The sequence below is a fragment of the Microcaecilia unicolor genome, chromosome 1 (genome assembly GCF_901765095.1).
Source record: "Microcaecilia unicolor chromosome 1, aMicUni1.1, whole genome shotgun sequence".
In the NCBI taxonomy this organism is placed as follows: Eukaryota; Metazoa; Chordata; class Amphibia; order Gymnophiona; family Siphonopidae; genus Microcaecilia; species Microcaecilia unicolor.
The window spans coordinates 742,108,824-742,127,006 of NC_044031.1; the positions used below are offsets into that span (position 1 = coordinate 742,108,824).

Below are 18,183 nucleotides of genomic sequence, written 5' to 3' on the forward strand. Positions count from 1 at the left end.
CCCTCTTCTCCCATCAACATTTTCCCCTCCACCTCAACACCTCCCCCATTATCTCCCCACATCAGGGGATACAGCAGGAGGAGGGTCAAAGCCTCCCTGCATTTTGCCCAGGTAACAGTTCATAGTCCTGAACCGGTGAAGTCCATGCTGCCCACAAGGTGGTTCATTTTCCAGCCCGAGGAAAATCTTCTTCTCCTCAGGTAATATGGATTTGGATCCGAGCAAACTGAGCTAATGAACTTTGAAAACCTTCTTCTCCTGCTAGTGCAGACATTTTCCCAATTCTAGAAACAGCTGAGCTGTGAACTGCAAAAACAGCAGGGCACTGACTGTCTCCATTAGCAGAACAGGGATGTCTCCAGCTGCTTTCAGGGACCAGTTCAATGTAAGTCGGCACTGAGGGGTCCTTTTACAAAGGCGCGGTAGGTTCTACACGCATGCAAGCGTACATCAAAACGAGACTACCGCTAGGCTAGCGTGCTCCCCTGGTGGTAAATTTCGGATTTGGTGCGTGCCTATACTGCCCGAACAATTTTTTTTTAAATTTCCATCTGTGCGCGGCATTTCTGGAGTTAACCCCCTTAACAAAATAGCCCCCTAGAAAAAAATGCAGTGCCATATTCTGGGCAACCTGATCAGGCCCTTTTCTCAGGGGGCTAGTTTGTCAAGGGCTATATTGTGGGCAGGCTGTTTTGACAGTGGCTGTTATGTCAGGGGCTATTATGTCGGGAGCTTTTCTTGTTTGGAGCTTTTTTGTTGGGGCTCTTTTGTCGGGGTCATTTTGTCGGGGCCACTTTGTCAGGGCTATTTTAAACGGGTACCGTCAAATGACACTAATGCACCTTGTATTACCATAATACATGCAAATATGAGATACCAGGCCAGTAGTAGTGATTTTGCCGTCTCCCCTTGTTGGACCCCCAACTCTGAGACCCCATTTTAAACCTGATACCAGAACAGGCAGGAGCAAATGGGGATCACTCCTGACCCAACCCCTTTGCACCCCCTGAGACTAGACAGGTAGGTCTATGAAACCTACACGAGGAGCTGGTAGAAAGTTGGGAGCTGTCAGGGGCCAGTATGATGGTCCTGAAGTGGGGAAAGGTTAGAGAAAAAGGGGGGCTTCGGAGGCAGCATGGGGTGGGGGGGAAGAAGTACCACTGCTAGCCCCTTTGGGAAGTGACCTGGGAGCATCAGGCTGTGGCTGTCTGGCCTGATGCTCCCAGTATGGAGAAGTAATGCAGATTGGTCACTCCCCTGATACATTAAGGTCTGGTAAAAGCCTGACTTTTCCAGCATCTTAATAATAAACCATTACACATTTAATTGAAGCCATGACTTCTGGATTTGCCAATGTTAACAATAGATAGATTCAGCAGGGCCATAGATGGGAGCCTGTGCTGTGATTGAAGCTGTCAGTCTATAGTGTCTGTATTTCTTAAGTCTAACCTTTTTTTTTTTTTTTTAATCCTTTTAGGTATCCATAGCTGTTGGACTTGCGGCTTTTGCTTGTGTTCTCTTGGTAGCTCTCTTTATCGTGATCAACAAATATGGCCGACGATCAAAATTTGGAATGAAAGGTACACTCGTCAGAGAAATTTTTCTGTGGGGATGTATTTTGCTTACTTAATTACATCTTGATGACCTACTGTATTTTGCTAGCTTGTTATGGAATTGCACAATTGATAAATTCTTGACAGTGTTCAGTTCCCTTATGTATGATTGCTAATCTATTAAGTATGTTAACTCGGTAATCACGAAGATGAATACCAGTACATGAAAATGATACAGTATGTACTAAAAATTGATGTCAACAGTTTTATTAGGTCAGGATGATTCAGGCACCTAAGTAGCAGGGGGGGAAAAAACAGCAGTATTATCTGCCAAGAATTTCTCAGTACTGTTATGAATTCATTTTGTGGAAATCATTATGTCTCTTGCTTCATGAATTTAAAACATAAAATGGTCATTTTATATGATATAATTTATTTAAATAGAACAAGTTAAGCCACAGCTATTGGAAAAATAATAATAGGATACTCTAGAAAGAACATTCCCTGGCTTTCGTCTTGAAGTAACTTTCTGTTCTTCAGAATCTAATGATCATCAGCAATCAATACCCAAACACTAAAACAGTCTGAGATTGTAATGACCATTATACAGTAGTTTAGGCAAAATAAATGTGTTGCAGAACTTTCAGGAATGAGTTTTGATGATTCCAGTGCTGATGTACTATGTACGAACAAGTTACGAGAAGGCGGGTAGGCGGGCGATTCATAAAATCCAGCATGGGATTAAAAAAAAAAAGCAAATCGCCAAAAAACGTTCATAAAAAGATGTATTTATTCACCAAAAACGTTTCAAAACAGATATGAGCCCGATACGGCAGTGTTTCACCCTTCTAAAGGGCTGCATCAGGTGCTTGGTTCACCATAAATTACTATTGCTGTTTCTCAAGAGCAGAGCTGCTTTTAAGTCCAGTAGATGGAATTGTTTACACAGCACCACTGGGTTGGTATGTCAAGCCCCTGACGCGATTTGCTTCTTTTTTCATCCTGTGCGGAACAATTTATGATACAGAAATTCTCCCACCTCCATCTCTTCTTCCACCCCTTCTCCTTCTATGTGCTCCAACTCCTCCCATTCCATCCTCTCATTCTCCACCCCCTCACTCAGGTGTTCCACCCTCTCCTCAGCTGATTCCATTTCCCAATCAGCCCCCTCTCTTTCCTTCTCCTGCAACTCAGGTTCTCGTTTGTCATGACCACTCTTATTCTTCCAGGCAGTCTGAAATCTGTGTTCTCTATGCTCCTGCCTCCTCTCCTCCCACAGTGCATTCTGGGTTCTGTAGTTGTTCTAGTCTTGTCTTTCCCTTCCCCCGCAATGCATTCTGGGATCTGTAGTTTTTTCTGCTCTGGCTTTTCCCTCTCCCGCCATGCATTCTGGGATCTGTGGTTTCTTTGATTCTCACAAAATGTATCATGAAATGTGGGAGAATATTTATGTATTTGCATTCCTGCCATTATAGAGTTTGCGGTTGGTCCCTACCTTTAAGCGCCCTTTACTGAAACTACCCCGTAGTCTGCCAAGATCTTTATGTATTTGGGAGGTGGATTTAGATGCTTTAGGTGTCATTTACATGAATAAAGCTGAATTACTTACAAGGGTGGTCCATGGGGATGGCAGGTCATGCACAGAGATTCATTGTGGGGCAGCCCATAACAGTTATCTAAAAGGCGCTGACCATCATGGGCAGAATATAGCCAAGATACTCAATGCCAGGCCTAATCTGGGCACGGCCTTTGAATATCCAGGTCTTGGCCAGCTACCAGAATTTATATATCTACTGGCTGATATTCAAACAGGTGCCCAGATAAGAAAGCATTTGACAGAACTGAGTGGGCCTTCCTCTCTGATGTTCTAAAGTGGTTTAGCTTTGGCCCTGCTCTTATTAACATGATACAGACTTTATACTTGTCTTTGGTTGTAGGGCATACTGGTGAATGGGCAACAATCGCAGACCTTTAGTCTCTTTTGTGGAACCTGACAGGCTTATTCTTTACCTCTGCTATTGTTTAATCTAGCGATTGATCCCCACGTGATAGCTATCCGTCAAGAAGGCCATAAAACAGGGCTCTGGTCTCATGCAGTGGAATGTAAAATTTCCCTTTATGCAGATGATATACTACTGTTTCTCACTAAACAGTTTCTCCCAATGTTTTTTACCCTCCTAGGGAAGTACTCAGAGTTATCTGGATACAAAGGTCATTGGCCTAAATCCATTGCCAACCCATTGTTGTACTAAACAATGTTGCTTCTTACTCATTGGTATGGTCTAAGAAACCAATTAGGTACTTAGGGGTATGGAATGGGAGATTTCTCCAGGAAACAATTGATTAAAAATGTAACTATCATATTTGATTTGGTTAAATCCCTTTTACATTGGTGGTCACCCCTCCATTTTACATGGTGGGGGTCACCTTGATAATATAAAAATGGTTCTCACTCCAAAGGTGAACTGTATTTTAAGTATGCTTCTTTCCCTGGTGCTACGTTCTCTTTTGCAGCACTTGGAATGCTTGGTAGTATGTTTTTATGGGCTAGTAGACCTCCAACTCCAAGGATAGCTTTGTGCATGTTGAATGCCTCCGAAGTGCAGGGTGGAGTCCACTTTCCTGATTTCCAGGCTTATCATCTTGCTATTGTTTTCCAACTTGGCTGTAAGTAGTTTAGTTTGGGTGATGAGTTAGTGAAGCTGCCATGGCTATGCTTGGAGGAGGAGTTAACACCCTTTCCATTTCCTATAGCAGCAGGGATGAAGCTCCTTGGATCTCAAGAGGAAAAAAAGATTCCTCATTGGCTTTTTGTGAGCTGGAAACTAAGCTTATGGATGGAGACTACTCAATTCAAGTGCCATTATGGTGCAGTGGCTTGTTTCAGGTTCAACAGAAAGCCATCCACTGGCCTGCTTGGTTGTCCCAAGGAATCTGGACCTTGCTTGGCTCATGTTCTTAAGGATGATAAACTCAGACTGTTTCCTGATATGCAACAAGAATATGATCTGACAGATACATGTTACTTTCAATGGCTACAACTTAAGCGTATGCTGTAAAAGAGTAAACTGGATCTGTCTATGTTGGGAGATGATTGGCCTTTGGAAAAACGTATGCAGAAGTTACTTATCTCTAAGGGCAAGATAACTGTTTTATACCAGAACTTGGCTCATCCAACAGCTAGACCAGCCCAGGAAATGGAAGGAGTATGAGAAATGAATCTCATGCGTGCTTTAACTCAGACGCAGTGGAATCTCTTTTGGGGCAAGATCACTCGAGTCTTACAGTCGGTGTCCATAATTCAGTTTTTCTTGGATCACAAAAGCCTTTTGGACGCCAGTTAAATTATTCAAGATTAGCACGGATTACTCAGCTCTCTGTTGGTCTTGTAAAACACAAACTGACACTCTTTCTCATGTGTTGTTTTATTGTCCCACTTTAACTTCCTACTGGGTAGAGGGTTGGGCACATATCTGTGCTGTTTTAGGAATTGATGAACCACCAAATTGCAGAATAGTAATCTGGAAACAGTTTGGCTCTTCACACCGGTGTTGCCACCTAGAGCCTTCTTACTATCCTTTATATTGACTTTAGCTATTAAGCTTGTATTGACTTATTGGAAGGATATACTGAGAACTGCTGATGAATATCATCACTGACTCTTTTCTTGGGAAAAAAGTGGGAATCATTGACAGCCAACGTAGATAGTTTATCAGTTCAGTCTGTACCAGGATGATGTTGTTCTTTGTGTATTTGCTGTTATGTTACAAGCTTATTTGGTGTTATGTTACAAGTTTAAAAGAAAACCTTAATAAGGATATTTGAACACAGATCAGGTGCCCAAATAACTGGCCAGATAAAGTTAGAACAGCCTTTTTGCTTTCCAAACTTCATTTGGGGAATTACCTAATTAGCAATTACCTAATTAGCTAACCAGATAAAACACATTTCTGGTCAGACTCTGCCCCCAAACATAAGAACATAAGAGTAGCCATACTGGGTCAGACCAATGGTCCATTTAGCCCAGTATCCTGTTTTCCAAACAGTGGCCAAGCCAGGTCACAAGTACCTGGCAGAAACCCAAATAGTGGCAAAACTCCATACTACAAATCCCAGGGCAAGCAGTTGCTTCCCATGTCTGTCTCAATAGTGTACTATGGACTTTTTCCTCCAGGAATTTGTCCAAACCTTTTTTTAAACCCAGATACATTAACAGCTGTTACCACATCCTATGACAAAGAGTTCCACAGCTTAATTATTCGTTGAGTGAAAAAATATTTCCTCCTATTTGTTTCAAAAGTATTTCCATGTAACTTCCTCGAGTGGCCCCTAGTCTTTGCACTTTTGGAATGAGTAAAAAATCAATTTACACCACTCAGGATTTTGTATATCTCAATAATATCTCCCCTCATCCATCTCTTTTCCAAGCTGAAGAGCCCTAACCTCTTTGGCCTTTCCTAATACGAGATCCATCCCCTTTATCATTTTGGTTGCTCTTCTTTGAACCTTTTCTAATTCCACTGTATCTTTTTTGAGATATGGCGACCAGAACTGAACGCAATACTCAAGGTGCAGATGCACCATGGAGTGATACAATAATTCCTAGCATCCTGTTTGCTTTTTTGGTTGCCGCCACACACTGAGCAGAAGATTTCAGCATATTATCTATAATGACACCCAGATCTTTTTCTTCAGTGCTGACTCCCGAGGTTGACCCTTGCATCAGATAACTATGATTTGGATTATTCTTTCCAATATGCATCACCTTGCATTTGTCCACATTAAATTTCATCTGCCATTTGGATGCCAGTCTTCAAATTTCCTAAGGTCTTCCTTCAGTATTTCACAGTCCGCACGTGTTTTAATAACCTTGAATAGTTTTGTATCATCTATGCATTTGATCACTTCAATCATCATCCCAATTTCCATATCATTTATAAATATGTTAAATAGCACCGGTCCCAGTACAGATCCCTGCGGCACTCCACTGTTCACCCTCCTCCATTGAGAGAAATGACCATTTAACTGTACCCTCTGTTTTCTGTCCAATAACCAATTCCTAATCCACACCAGAACCTTGCCTCCTATCCCATGACTCTTTAATTAATTCAAGAGTCTCCCATGAGGAACTTTATCAAACGCTTTCTGAAAATCTAGTTACACTACATCAACCGGCTCACTTTTATCCACATGTTTATTCACACCTTCAAAGAAATGAAGCAAATTGGTGAGGCAAGACTTCCCTCAGCTGAACCCGTGCTGACTCTGTCCCATTAAACCATGTTTGTCTACGTGTTCTGTAATTTTATTCTTTATAATAGTGTCCACTATTTTGCCTGGCACCGACGTCAGGCTTACCGGTCTATAATTTCCCGGATCACCCCTAGAATCCTTTTTAAAAATCGGCATTGCATTGGCCACCCTCCAATCTTCAGGTACTATGGACGATTTTAACAACAGGTTACACATTACTAACAGCAGATCAGCAGTTTCATGCTTGAGTTCTTTGAGTACCCTTGGATGTGTGCCATCCAGTCCAGGTGAATTACTACTCTTTAACTTGTCAATTTGGCTCAGTACATCTTACAGGTTAACTGAGATTTCTTTCAGTTCCTCCACATCATCACCCTTGAAAACCATTTCCGGTACAGGCAGATCTTTTATATCTTCTTCTGTAAAGACAGAAGCAAAGAATTCATTACGTTTCTTCACTATGGCTTTGTCCTCCCTGAGCGCCCCTTTTGCTCCTTCGTGATCCAGCGGTTCCACGGATTCCCTTTAGGCTTTCTGCTTCTGATGTACCTGAAAAAGTTTACTATGAGTTTTAGCCTCTGCAGCAATTTTCTCTTCATATTCTCTTATAGCCTTCTTTACTACTTCTACTACTTAACATTTCTAGAGCGCTACTAGGGTTACGCAGCGCTGTACAAAATAAACAAAGAAGGACAGTCCCTGCTCAAAGGAGCTTACAATCTAAAGAACGAAATGTCAAGTTGGGCAGTCTAGATTTCCTGGGTAGAGGTGCAGAGGTTAGGTGCCGAAGGCGACGTTGAAGAGGTGGGCTTTAAGCAGAGATTTGAAGATGGGCAGGGAGGGGGCCTGGCGTATGGGCTCGGGGAGTTTGTTCCACGCGTGGGGTGAAGCGAGGCAGAAAGGGCGGATATGCATGAGATAAATATTTGCATACCTTAGAGGCAGTGAGAACATATATGTTCTCACTGCCTCTAAGGCATGCAAATTATATCACCTATATTCATTAAGGCAGAGTTTGACATGTGCTAGACACCAGATCGCTGTGGTGCCTAAAAATAATACCTTTCTGCGACCACTAGTGATTTTGTGCCTGCAATGTTTTTAAAGCCAATACCAAAAAAAAAAAAAAAAACAGCTCTTCCTCACTGTGATACCGCGGGCAAGGGTTATGGGGTGGACCTGGGAATAACTCAGCCAGACAAGGTATATAAATGTGAAAATAAATGTTTTATTCACATGTGTTGCTTCACAGGCCAGGAACATCAGATGCACCAGTTTCTTTTATTTAGTAACAGACTCAAATAGGCCTCTGCCTAGCATGCCAAGCAGTTTGTGGCTAGTGGGGCTGCCCCGTCCCAAACACAGCCTGCAAACTCTCCGGTCTTCTGAGACTCAGGTCTGGCCTCAGCCAGATCTCAACAAGGCTTTATTAATGCTTTGCATCTGACTTGTCTGTGCTTATGTTGCTTCTTATTTTCTTCATTTGGGTCCTTTTTCCATTCTTTGAAGGACAATCTTTTGGCTGTCATAGCCTCTTTTACTTCACCTTTTAACCATGCTGGCTGTCGTTTTCTCTTCTTTCCACCTTTGCAAATACATAGAATTCATATAGACTGGGCTTCCCAAATGGTATTTTTGGAAAACGTCCACACCTGATTTAGAGGGGCATAATTGAACAAAAACGTCTATCTCCATGGGCGTTTATCTCCGAGAACGGGTCCGTGAAGGGGCGGACCGAACCGTATTTTCGAAAAAAATAGACGTCCATGTTTTATTCGACAATTTGTGAGCTGGGCGTTTTTGTTTTTCAGTGATAATGGAAAATGAAAGCGCCCAGCTCAAAAACGAATAAATCCAAGGCATTTGTTCGTGGGAGGGGCCAGGAGTCGTAGTGCACTGGTCCCCCTCACATGCCAGGACACCAACCGGGCACCCTAGGGGGCACTTTTACAAAAACAAAAAAAAAGGTAAAAGAGCTCCCAGGTGCATAGCACCCTTCCCTTGTGTGTTGAGCCCCCCAAATCCCCCTCAAAACCCACTGCCCACAAGTCTACACCATTACTATAGCCCTATGGGGTGAAGGGGGGCACCTACATGTGGGTACAGTGGGTTTGGGGGGCGGTTTGGAGGGCTCCCATTTACCAGCACAAGTGTAACAGGTGTGGGGGGGGATGGGCCTGGGTCCACCTGCCTGAAGTCCACTGCACCCCCTAATAACTGCTCCAGTGACCTGCATACTGCTGCCAGGGAGGTGGGTATGACATTTGAGGGTGAAAATAAAAAGTTGTGAAACGGCATATTTTGTGGTGGGAGGGGGTTTGTGACCACTGGGGGAGTCAGGGGAGGTCATCCCCAATTCCCTCCAGTGGTCATCTGGTCATTTAGGGCACTTTTTGGGGCCTTATTCGTGGAAAAACAGGGTCCAGGAAAAGTGTCCTAAATGCTCGCTAAAAACGCATATTTTTCTTCCATTATCGGCGAAAGGCGCCCATCTCTGATCGCCCGATAACCATGCCCCAGTTCCGCCTTCACCACGCCTTCAACATGCCCCCATCAACTTTATCCGCATCCGCGACGGAGTGCAGTTGAAAACGTCCAAATTCGGCTTTCGATTATACCGCTTTATTCGTTTTTGTGAGATAAACGTCTATCTCCCGATTTGGGTCGCAATATAGGCGTTTTTCTTTTTCAATTATAAGCTGGTTAGTGTCCTAACCTTTGCAACCGATACTTTGTTTCTTTTTATCCATTTTCCTCATTTTATTATAGTCGCTCTTTTGAAAATTAAATGCAGCTAAGTAGATTTCTTTTGCGGATTCATCTCAGATAATAACTCAAAATTGATCATGTTATGATCACTGTTTCCCAGGGGACCCAACACCACCACCACTTGCACTATGCCCTGCATGCCACCAAGGGCCAGATCCAAAATGGCTCCCCTTCTCGTTGTTTCCTGGACCAGCTGCTCCAAGAAGCAGTGATTTATTACATCTAGAAATTTTATCTCCCTTGCATTCCTTGATGTAACATTTATCCAGTCAATATCAGGATAATTGAAATCACCCATTATAATAGCATTGCCCAATTTGCCAGCTTTCCTAATCTCTGTAAACATTTCTTCATCCATCTATTTGTTCTGTCCCGGTGGACGGTAGTACAGCCCTACAAGAATACTCCTTCCCTTCGCACATGGAATTTCTATCCATAATGATTCCCATGCTGTTATCTGTGTCATGTGGAATGTTTATTTTATTTGACTCAATTCTCTCTTTAACATATAGTGAAACCTTCTGCTCAGTGTGCTGCTGCGGCTAAGAAAGCGAATAGAATGTTGGGTATTATTAGGAAAGGTATGGAAAACAGGTGTGAGGATGTTATAATGCCGTTGTATCGCTCCATGGTGCGACCGCACCTTGAGTATTGTGTTCAATTCTGGTTGCCGCATCTCAAGAAAGATATAGTAGAATTGGAAAAGGTGCAGCGAAGGGCGACTAAAATGATAGCGGGGATGGGACGACTTCCCTATGAAGAAAGACTAAGGAGGCTAGGGCTATACAGCTTGGAGAAGAGACGGCTGAGGGGAGACATGATAGAGGTATATAAAATAATGAGTGGAGTGGAACAGGTGGATGTGAAGCTTCTGTTCACGCTTTCCAAAAATACTAGGACTAGGGGGCATGCGATGAAACTACAGTGTAGTAAATTTAAAACAAATCGGAGAAAATTTTTCTTCACCCAACGTGTAATTAAACTCTGGAATTCGTTGCCGGAGAAAGTGGTGAAGGCGGTTAGCTTAGCAGAGTTTAAAAAGGGGTTGGACGGTTTCCTAAAGGACACGTCCATAAACCGCTACTAAACGGACTTGGAAAAATCCAAAATTCCAGGAATAACATGTATAGAATGTTTGTACGTTTGGGAAGCTTGCCAGGTGCCCTTGGCCTGGATTGGCCGCTGTCGTGGACAGGATGCTGGGCTCGATGGACCCTTGGTCTTTTCCCAGTATGGCATTACTTATGTACTAACCCCCCCCCCCCCCCAATTTGATCCTCTCTATCATTGCAATACAATTTGTATCCTGTTAACACAGTGTCCCATTGACTGTCCTCTTTCCACCAAGTTTCTCAAATGCCTATTATATTTACCTCATCATTTAGTGCTAAATATTCTAACTCTCCCATCTTATTTTTTAGGCTTCTAGCATTTGTATACAGGCACTTCAAATTGTGTTTTTTTCCTTTGATCTACAAGCTGTGTAGAAGTTGAAGGGGGTCTTTTTATCAGGTGCAATTCCTACCCAGTTAACTTCCACTACCCAGCTCCTGGCCAATATTCAATGGCATTTAAATGGCTGATACCAGCAGCATAGCAAGGGTGGGACGGAGGGGGCGGTCTGCCCCGGGTGCACGCTGCTGGAGGGGTGCAGAGAGCAGCCGCGTGCCTGTCGGCTCCACTGGTTCCATGCTCCCTCTGCTCTGGAACAGGTTACTTCCTGTTCTGGGGCAGAGGGAGCCAGTGGAGCCGAGAGCCGTGCGGCTGCTCCCAGCAGCTAAGAATGCACCCGGGGGGGGGGGGGGGGGGGGTCGTGTTGCACCCTGGGGTGGGGTGCGCATCAGCGATCCACCCCAGGTGGCGGCCGACCTAGGATCGTCACTGGCTGATTCTACTGAACATCTGCTCAGACCACTTTGGCACTATCCAAGTAGTGTTGGGCAGTACAAGGGTGAATCGAAGGTGGAGGCTGAGTTATCCAGGCACTGTGTATATTCAGGGCCTGTGCTAAATAGTATCTCAGCAAGTGAGGCTGGAGAAAAGCTGCCCTAATTTGCCCATATAGCTATCTGGGTACTGGGGCTGAGATTCTGTGGCACCTGGATAACTTTCAGTGGGCATGAAGACCTGGAGTGGAGGAGTGGCCTAGTGGTTAGAGTGGTGGACTTTGGCTCTGGGGAACTGGGTTCAATTCCCACTGCAGGCACAGGCAGCTCCTTGTGACTCTGGGCAAGTCACTTAATCCTCCATTGCCCCAGGTACAAATAAGTACCTGTATATAATATGTAAGCCGCATTGAGCCTGCTATTAGTGGGAAAGCAGGGGGGTACAAATGTAATAAAAAAAATAGATATTTAACTTTGCTATTCAGATACAGGCAGCTGCTGAATTTCCAGCCTAAAAACACCCATGGTAACCAATGTTTACCAAAACGCTGGCCATCATGGATGAATATATAAGTGCCAAGGGATTTCCCCAGGGCCACTAGTGCAGGGAGTTTAAGTTTATATATCTTATACTTCTTCTAAATTTCACACCGAGAGCTGTAACCCCTAAAAAACCCCATACCTTCTCATTTTCTATGTGGCATGGCTGACTCCCCCCCTCCCCTCCCCCCCCTCCCCATTTACTAAGCCGCACAGCAATGCCAACGCAACCCAATGAAAGTGAATTGGGCTGTGTCTGCGTTAGCGCTCGGCAGCCACTAGTGCGGCTTAGTAAACGGGGAGTGGGGGGAGGGATCGTTGCAGGAAAATAGTGATATCTATACATGTTTTCGCAGGGACAGTTTCAGTGGTCCCTTTTCAGGAACCTGTATTTCATGTAAATGAGATCTGCCAGTGCCTTTGCAAGCTGTGACCCCACTATTGATCTGTCTTATAAGGAAGATCCAGAACACTTGCCTTGTCAATTAAACACAGCTAAGCATGAGTGCCGGTTTCCTATTACGTGGGTTATAATATCTCCTTGTTCTTTGGTGCAGTTGCTTGGCTTGGCAGCATGCCATTCTCATTGACTTTTTTTTCCACAGTGCTTGGAATTCCTCATTAATATTAGATCACAGTTGTTACACTTCCTTTGCAAGACTCCATGCAAATCAGAGTCAGTCTAACCAGTGAAAGAAAATGCTGCCGGGGAGGCCTTCATATATTTGTTGTAATTGCTGAGGGACAGGAATGCTAATGAGTGTGTGGAAGAAAGCCGCACTTCCAGAATGTGGATCATCAGAAAACAAATCCACCCTCCTCCCCCAAGCCTGCTAAGTAAGCAGATTCAAGAAAAACAGGAACCGTGATCTTTGTTAGAAACCCATGTCATGGTCTGCAGCAAGTGTGCCAAATTTTGAATACTACTCTTGTTTCTATAAATGAGCAAGTGCTTCCTTTCGACACAGTTGAACTCATAAGTATTGCCACACTGGGACAGACCAAAGGTCCATCAAGCCCAGCATCCTGTTCCCAACAGTGGCCAATACAGGTCACAAATACCTGGCAAGATCCCAAAAAGCTCAATACATGTTATGCTGCTTATCCCAGAAATAAGCAGCGAATTTTATCCATGTCATTTTAATAGTGGTCTAATGACTTTTTCTTTAGAAAGCCATCCAGATGCGTTTTAAACCCTGCTAAGCTAACCACCTTTACCACATTCTCTGGCAACAAATTCTACAGTTTAATTACACGTCGAGTGAAGAAACATTTTCTCCAATTCGTATTAAATTAACTTTACGTTCTTATCTTTTTTTTCCTGGAAACTGGATCATGCCAAAGAAACACCTTTTTTGTTGGTTGTGTTTTTTGTTGTTGTTTTTTAAAATTTATTTTGTTGTTGTTGTTTTTTTCTTTCTTTCTGTCTTTCTTTTTATCTGGTCAATCGAATCTTCTTAGTAACCATCGAGTTGTGTGAGGTATGAGCAACTGTTTTGAAGAACACCTAGGAATTATGACAGGGTGTTATAACCAAGGCTTTGTGGCAGACTAATAAAGAGAGTGGGAAGTTTTAAGGTTAAAGTGAAAAGGTAGCAAGTTTGGGGGAAGTTAGGGAGAAGGAGTGTTAAGGACCGTTCTGAGCAAAAGAGAAAATAAATAAATAAAGTTAGGGTGCATTGAGTAATTGATTGGCTAGCTAGATTAACCCGGGTGAGCCAATCAGCATAAGTAGGTTTTCTAGGCAACTGAGGAATTTGGCAGGCTAAGAACATTTTGTGTGTGAGGAGAGTTGGAAGTGAGTTGCGGTCAACCCTCCTACCCTCCTCTTTTTTTATAGGTGATTTGTTGGGTTGGGCTCTCATTTCTGTAAGAAAGTTGTGGGTTGAGATTTTAGCTGGTTGGGTTTAGGTCTTGTACTAGAATTATTTCTCTGCTATTACTTCCTAGCCTCTTTCACTACAATTCCATTGACTGTTTGTTGTAGACTTGATGTATGCGTTCTGTAAATTCCTGTAAGCCACATTGGGCCTGCCCTTGGGTGGGAATATGTGTGATATAAACGCTATAAATAAATAAATTATTGTTGCAGTGGAGTAGTTGGCCATCCCAATTAAGGAATGTTTTGGAGCAGGAAAAGTTATGGAAGCAATGTGGGGGTGGGATGAGATGGATCTATGTGCAGCACCACCACGGATCTATAGAGTGAGCATGACTTGGCGAGTCATCGAACAGCAGTCATGTTTGCAGTTGCCGTCTAGTTTGACCCCGATTTTCAAGACCCTGAAGCAGCAGCGCTAATCAGCCGAGTGAAATGCTGGCCAATGTTGGTCTGGGGTGCTGACGGATGTTGAACCTATGTACAAGAGTCGCATGAGCTCTAGGAGGGACGTTTAAAGTTTGTGTAAGCTAAGCACCTTCTCTGGAATTCTCTAAACTGTATTGGCTTTTGTTTTCTTTTATGCTTATTGATATTTTGATGCATATGGAGAGCTTCATGCCTTGAGCAATTTTGATGTTTTCCATACAGTAACCTCTGATATACTCGGAAGGTTTTTAAGTCAATGATGAAGTACAGATCAACTGGATCACTTTTAGCTCTATAGAGCCTCAGATCTGGAGCTCTTTCAGGCTTTTTTCCTTCCGTTTAAAGTATATTTTGTTTGTTTACACATATTTTTTTAATTTTAGTGGGTTAGTCTTTATTTCTTTTATTTTGAAAGTTTTGCTTAGATTGACTTCACATGTATTCAGTTTTTTGGTTTAGTTGATACCAGGGGCGTATCTGGACTTCGCCGGTAGGGGGGGTCCAGAGCCGAGGTGAGAGGGCACATTTTAGCCCCCTCCCGGTGCCGCCGCCACCACCCCTGCTGCCATTGCCACCCCCCCGTGGCCTGCCCGACGACCGTCTCGACCGCCGACGACCCTCCGCCCGCTGTCGCCTACCTTTGCTGGCGGGGGACCCCAACCCCCGCCAGCTGAAGCCATCTTCCTTCATTGTTTCTTCTTTCTGAGTCTGACGTTCGACATCAGAGTCAGACTCAGAAAGAAGAATCAAACAACGAAGGAAGATGGGTTCGGCTGGCGGAGGTTGTGGTCCCCCGCCAGCAAAGGTAGGCGACGGCAGGTTGGCGGTGGGAGGGGGTCCAGGGCCAAATCTACGGGGGCCCTGGCCCCCGTGGCCCCATTACAGATACGCCCCTGATGCCACCATTTGTTCAATGGGGAATTTTTAGTATTCATTGGTTAGTGTGTGACCACCTAATTGAGTGAGGGGCATATATATGATATGTAATTGATGTAATCAATATAGGGATGGCTGATATAAAAATGAAGTTTATATGGATGTTGAAGTTATGCAAAATAAAGCTGCGGCCAGCTCAGCCACAAACCTTAAGTTGCAATTTGTATGGTTTATTTGAAGTTGTGTTAAGGAATGAGTGTGATCTTGCAAATGCCTTTGTTGTGTTTTTGTGCTTTTAATTCCTGAAAAGAATCTTCACAGCAACGAGGCAAAGAATATATTCACTCCACATTGTCAGGAATCCTTCTAAGTGCCTCCTTTGCTATCAATCCATTTGGTATTCATTATGATACGTCTGATCAGAGTGCATTCATTTGATATTCATGTGAATGTCAAATGCACTTTCAAAGCTATTCCATTACGATTTAACATTAGTTAATAGGTACTTAAAATAAAGTGGGTTTCTGTTTGATTATGATTGGGGAATATTAACATTTTTTCCAATAAACAGATGGTGATGGCCCTCTCAGTGAATAGCAAAACAATGCAGAAGTTCTGCTAGCAGGAATAAAGTAGTTTGGCTGCCATGCTAGTCTATATTAGTATGGTCTTAACATGGTACACAACTTGGATATGACATATTTTGGGATTTGAACTCTATCCTTAATGCAATGGTTATTTCTCAGCTGGGTTACTCTAATACACATTCTCCAAGTAGTCCAAAATATGGTAGCTAGATCAGTATTGGGCCATTCTAGATTAGTGGTTCTCAACCCAGTCCTAAGGCCACATCCAGCCAGTCAGGTTTTCAGGATATCCACAATGAATATGTACGAACGGAGTGGAGGAGTGGCCTAGTGGTTCAAGCACCAGTCTTGCAATCCAGAGGTGGCCGGTTCAAATCCCACTGCTGCTCCTTGTGATCTTGGGCAAGTCACTTAACCCTCCATTGCCTCAGGTACAAACTTAGATTGTGAGCCCTCCTGGGACAGAGAAATATCCAGAGTACCTGAATGTAACTCACCTTGAGCTACCACTGAAAAAGGTGTGAGCAAAATCCAAATAAATAAATAAAGATTCTAGAATTCTAAAGAATAAGAAGATTCCATGCAGAATTTCAAAGTGTAGCAACATGTAGAACCCCAAAGAGTAACAAGATTCTTTGGGGGGGGGGGGGGGGGTGGAGGAGTGGCCTAGTGGTTAGAGCACTGGTCTTGCAATCCAGAGGTGGTCAGCTCCAATCCTGCCACTGCTGTTCCCTGTGATCTTGGGCAAGTCACTTAACCCTCCATTGCCTCAGGCACAAACCTAGATTGTGAGCCCGCCTGGGACAGAGAAATATCCAGAGTACCTGAATGTAACTCACCTTGAGCTACTACTGAAAAAAGGTGTGAGCAAAAAAAAAACCCAATAGAGATTTGCATATAAAATGAGCGGTGCATGTAAATCTCTCTCATGTAAACTCTTTGTAGATATCCTGAAAATCTGACTGGCTAGGTATGCTCTGAGGACTGAGTTGAGACATAGTGTTTTAAATAGACATCCACACTCACGCTGGTATGAATACTTCACTGGTTACCATTTAAATGAGGGTTCGATTTAGTTACTTTGGTCATTTTAGAATAGCATCATTTAAATTGTGTACTTTTTTAGAAGCCGCTGTTTACTGTCAGTTCCCCCGTTAATCACCTCATGCTTGGGTCAGTAAAATCTGGGTATTGTGGATACAACTCTAACTTTCTTAGGAAATGTTAACATAAATGGTGAAATGAGATGTGGAGGAGGTGTGATTGTCTTGGGCAGTGCATTTTTTCTAGCAAAAAATGTGCTGATATTCAAAAGCTAGGCCATCCTTTAGGAGTGGGGTGATCACTGAGGGACCCGCCCCACAATAAGCAGGCCCCCTGCAACCAGTCACAGAATCTATGACAAGGTAGAATTGGTGTGTAGAGCCTAAGCTCTTTCATTAAAACTTGGGGTCCATGGGTCAATTTTAGCAGACAATGGAAAAGGTGCTGGTACTCAGTACCCCCTCAAAAAAAAGCTCTGGTCTTGGGGGAATTAAAAAATGGGAGGCTCCAGGAAAGCTGTTGAAATCACTGTAATTATATATCACCACTCACCCTGCCCAATGCCCACCAGCTTCTGAAGACCATCCATAAATACCACAGTACTAAGTAGGGTTGGGCTGTCATTTGCAATGACATAGGGTATATTAACGATGTATAATATGTTGTTGCATGTGGTTACCAAACAAAATGAGCAGAAAAAACACATTTTGAGGCCCTTTTACTAAGCTGCGGTAAAAAGTGGTCGCCGGCCATCTCAAACCCCGGCCAAATCCAAGGCATTTGGCTAGCCGGAACCGTATTATCGAAACAAAAGATGGCCGGCCATCTTTTTCGAAAATACGGGTCTGGCCAACTGTTTGTGACACTGGCAAAATACATCACCGGCCATGTATTTTGCCGGCGCTGTTCGATTATTCCCCTCTATAAGCCACATTGAACCAAAACTTGGTTTTGGATAATTGTGGGATATAAGAAAGAATAAATAAATAAATAAATAATTTAAAGATCTATTAAATGCCATACTGACCAACAATAGAGCAAGCCTTGCTCATCAAACGGGCATCATTGTATGTAATACATTGCTTAATTGAGTGAGTGGAGTGGAGGAGTGGCCTAGTGGTTAGGGTGGTGGACTTTGGTCCTGAGGAACTGAGTTCAATTCCCACTTCAGGCACAGGCAGCTCCTTGTGACTCTGGGCAAGTCACTTAACTCTCCATTGCCCCATGTAAGCCACATTGAGCCTGCCATGAGTGGGAAAGCACAGGGTACAAATGTAACAAAAAAAAGATTAACACACAAAACAGGAGAGGAGTTGAGTTATGGTTTCTGAGTGGAGATGTGTGAATTAATGGTAGCCATTACAGAA

General features: G+C 43.4%; 1 protein-coding gene across 4 annotated transcripts in view; it reads left to right on the top strand.

Annotated features, from left to right (window-relative positions):
- Nucleotides 1-18,183, top strand: part of NTRK3 (neurotrophic receptor tyrosine kinase 3) — a 1,282,719-nt gene that overhangs the window by 666,528 nt on the left and 598,008 nt on the right. For all 4 annotated transcript variants that reach the window (XM_030189707.1, XM_030189709.1, XM_030189710.1 and 1 more), the window contains one exon: nt 1,478-1,580. In XM_030189707.1, coding sequence (XP_030045567.1) covers nt 1,478-1,580 — 103 coding nt within the window. The remainder of the gene's footprint in view (nt 1-1,477; nt 1,581-18,183) is intronic.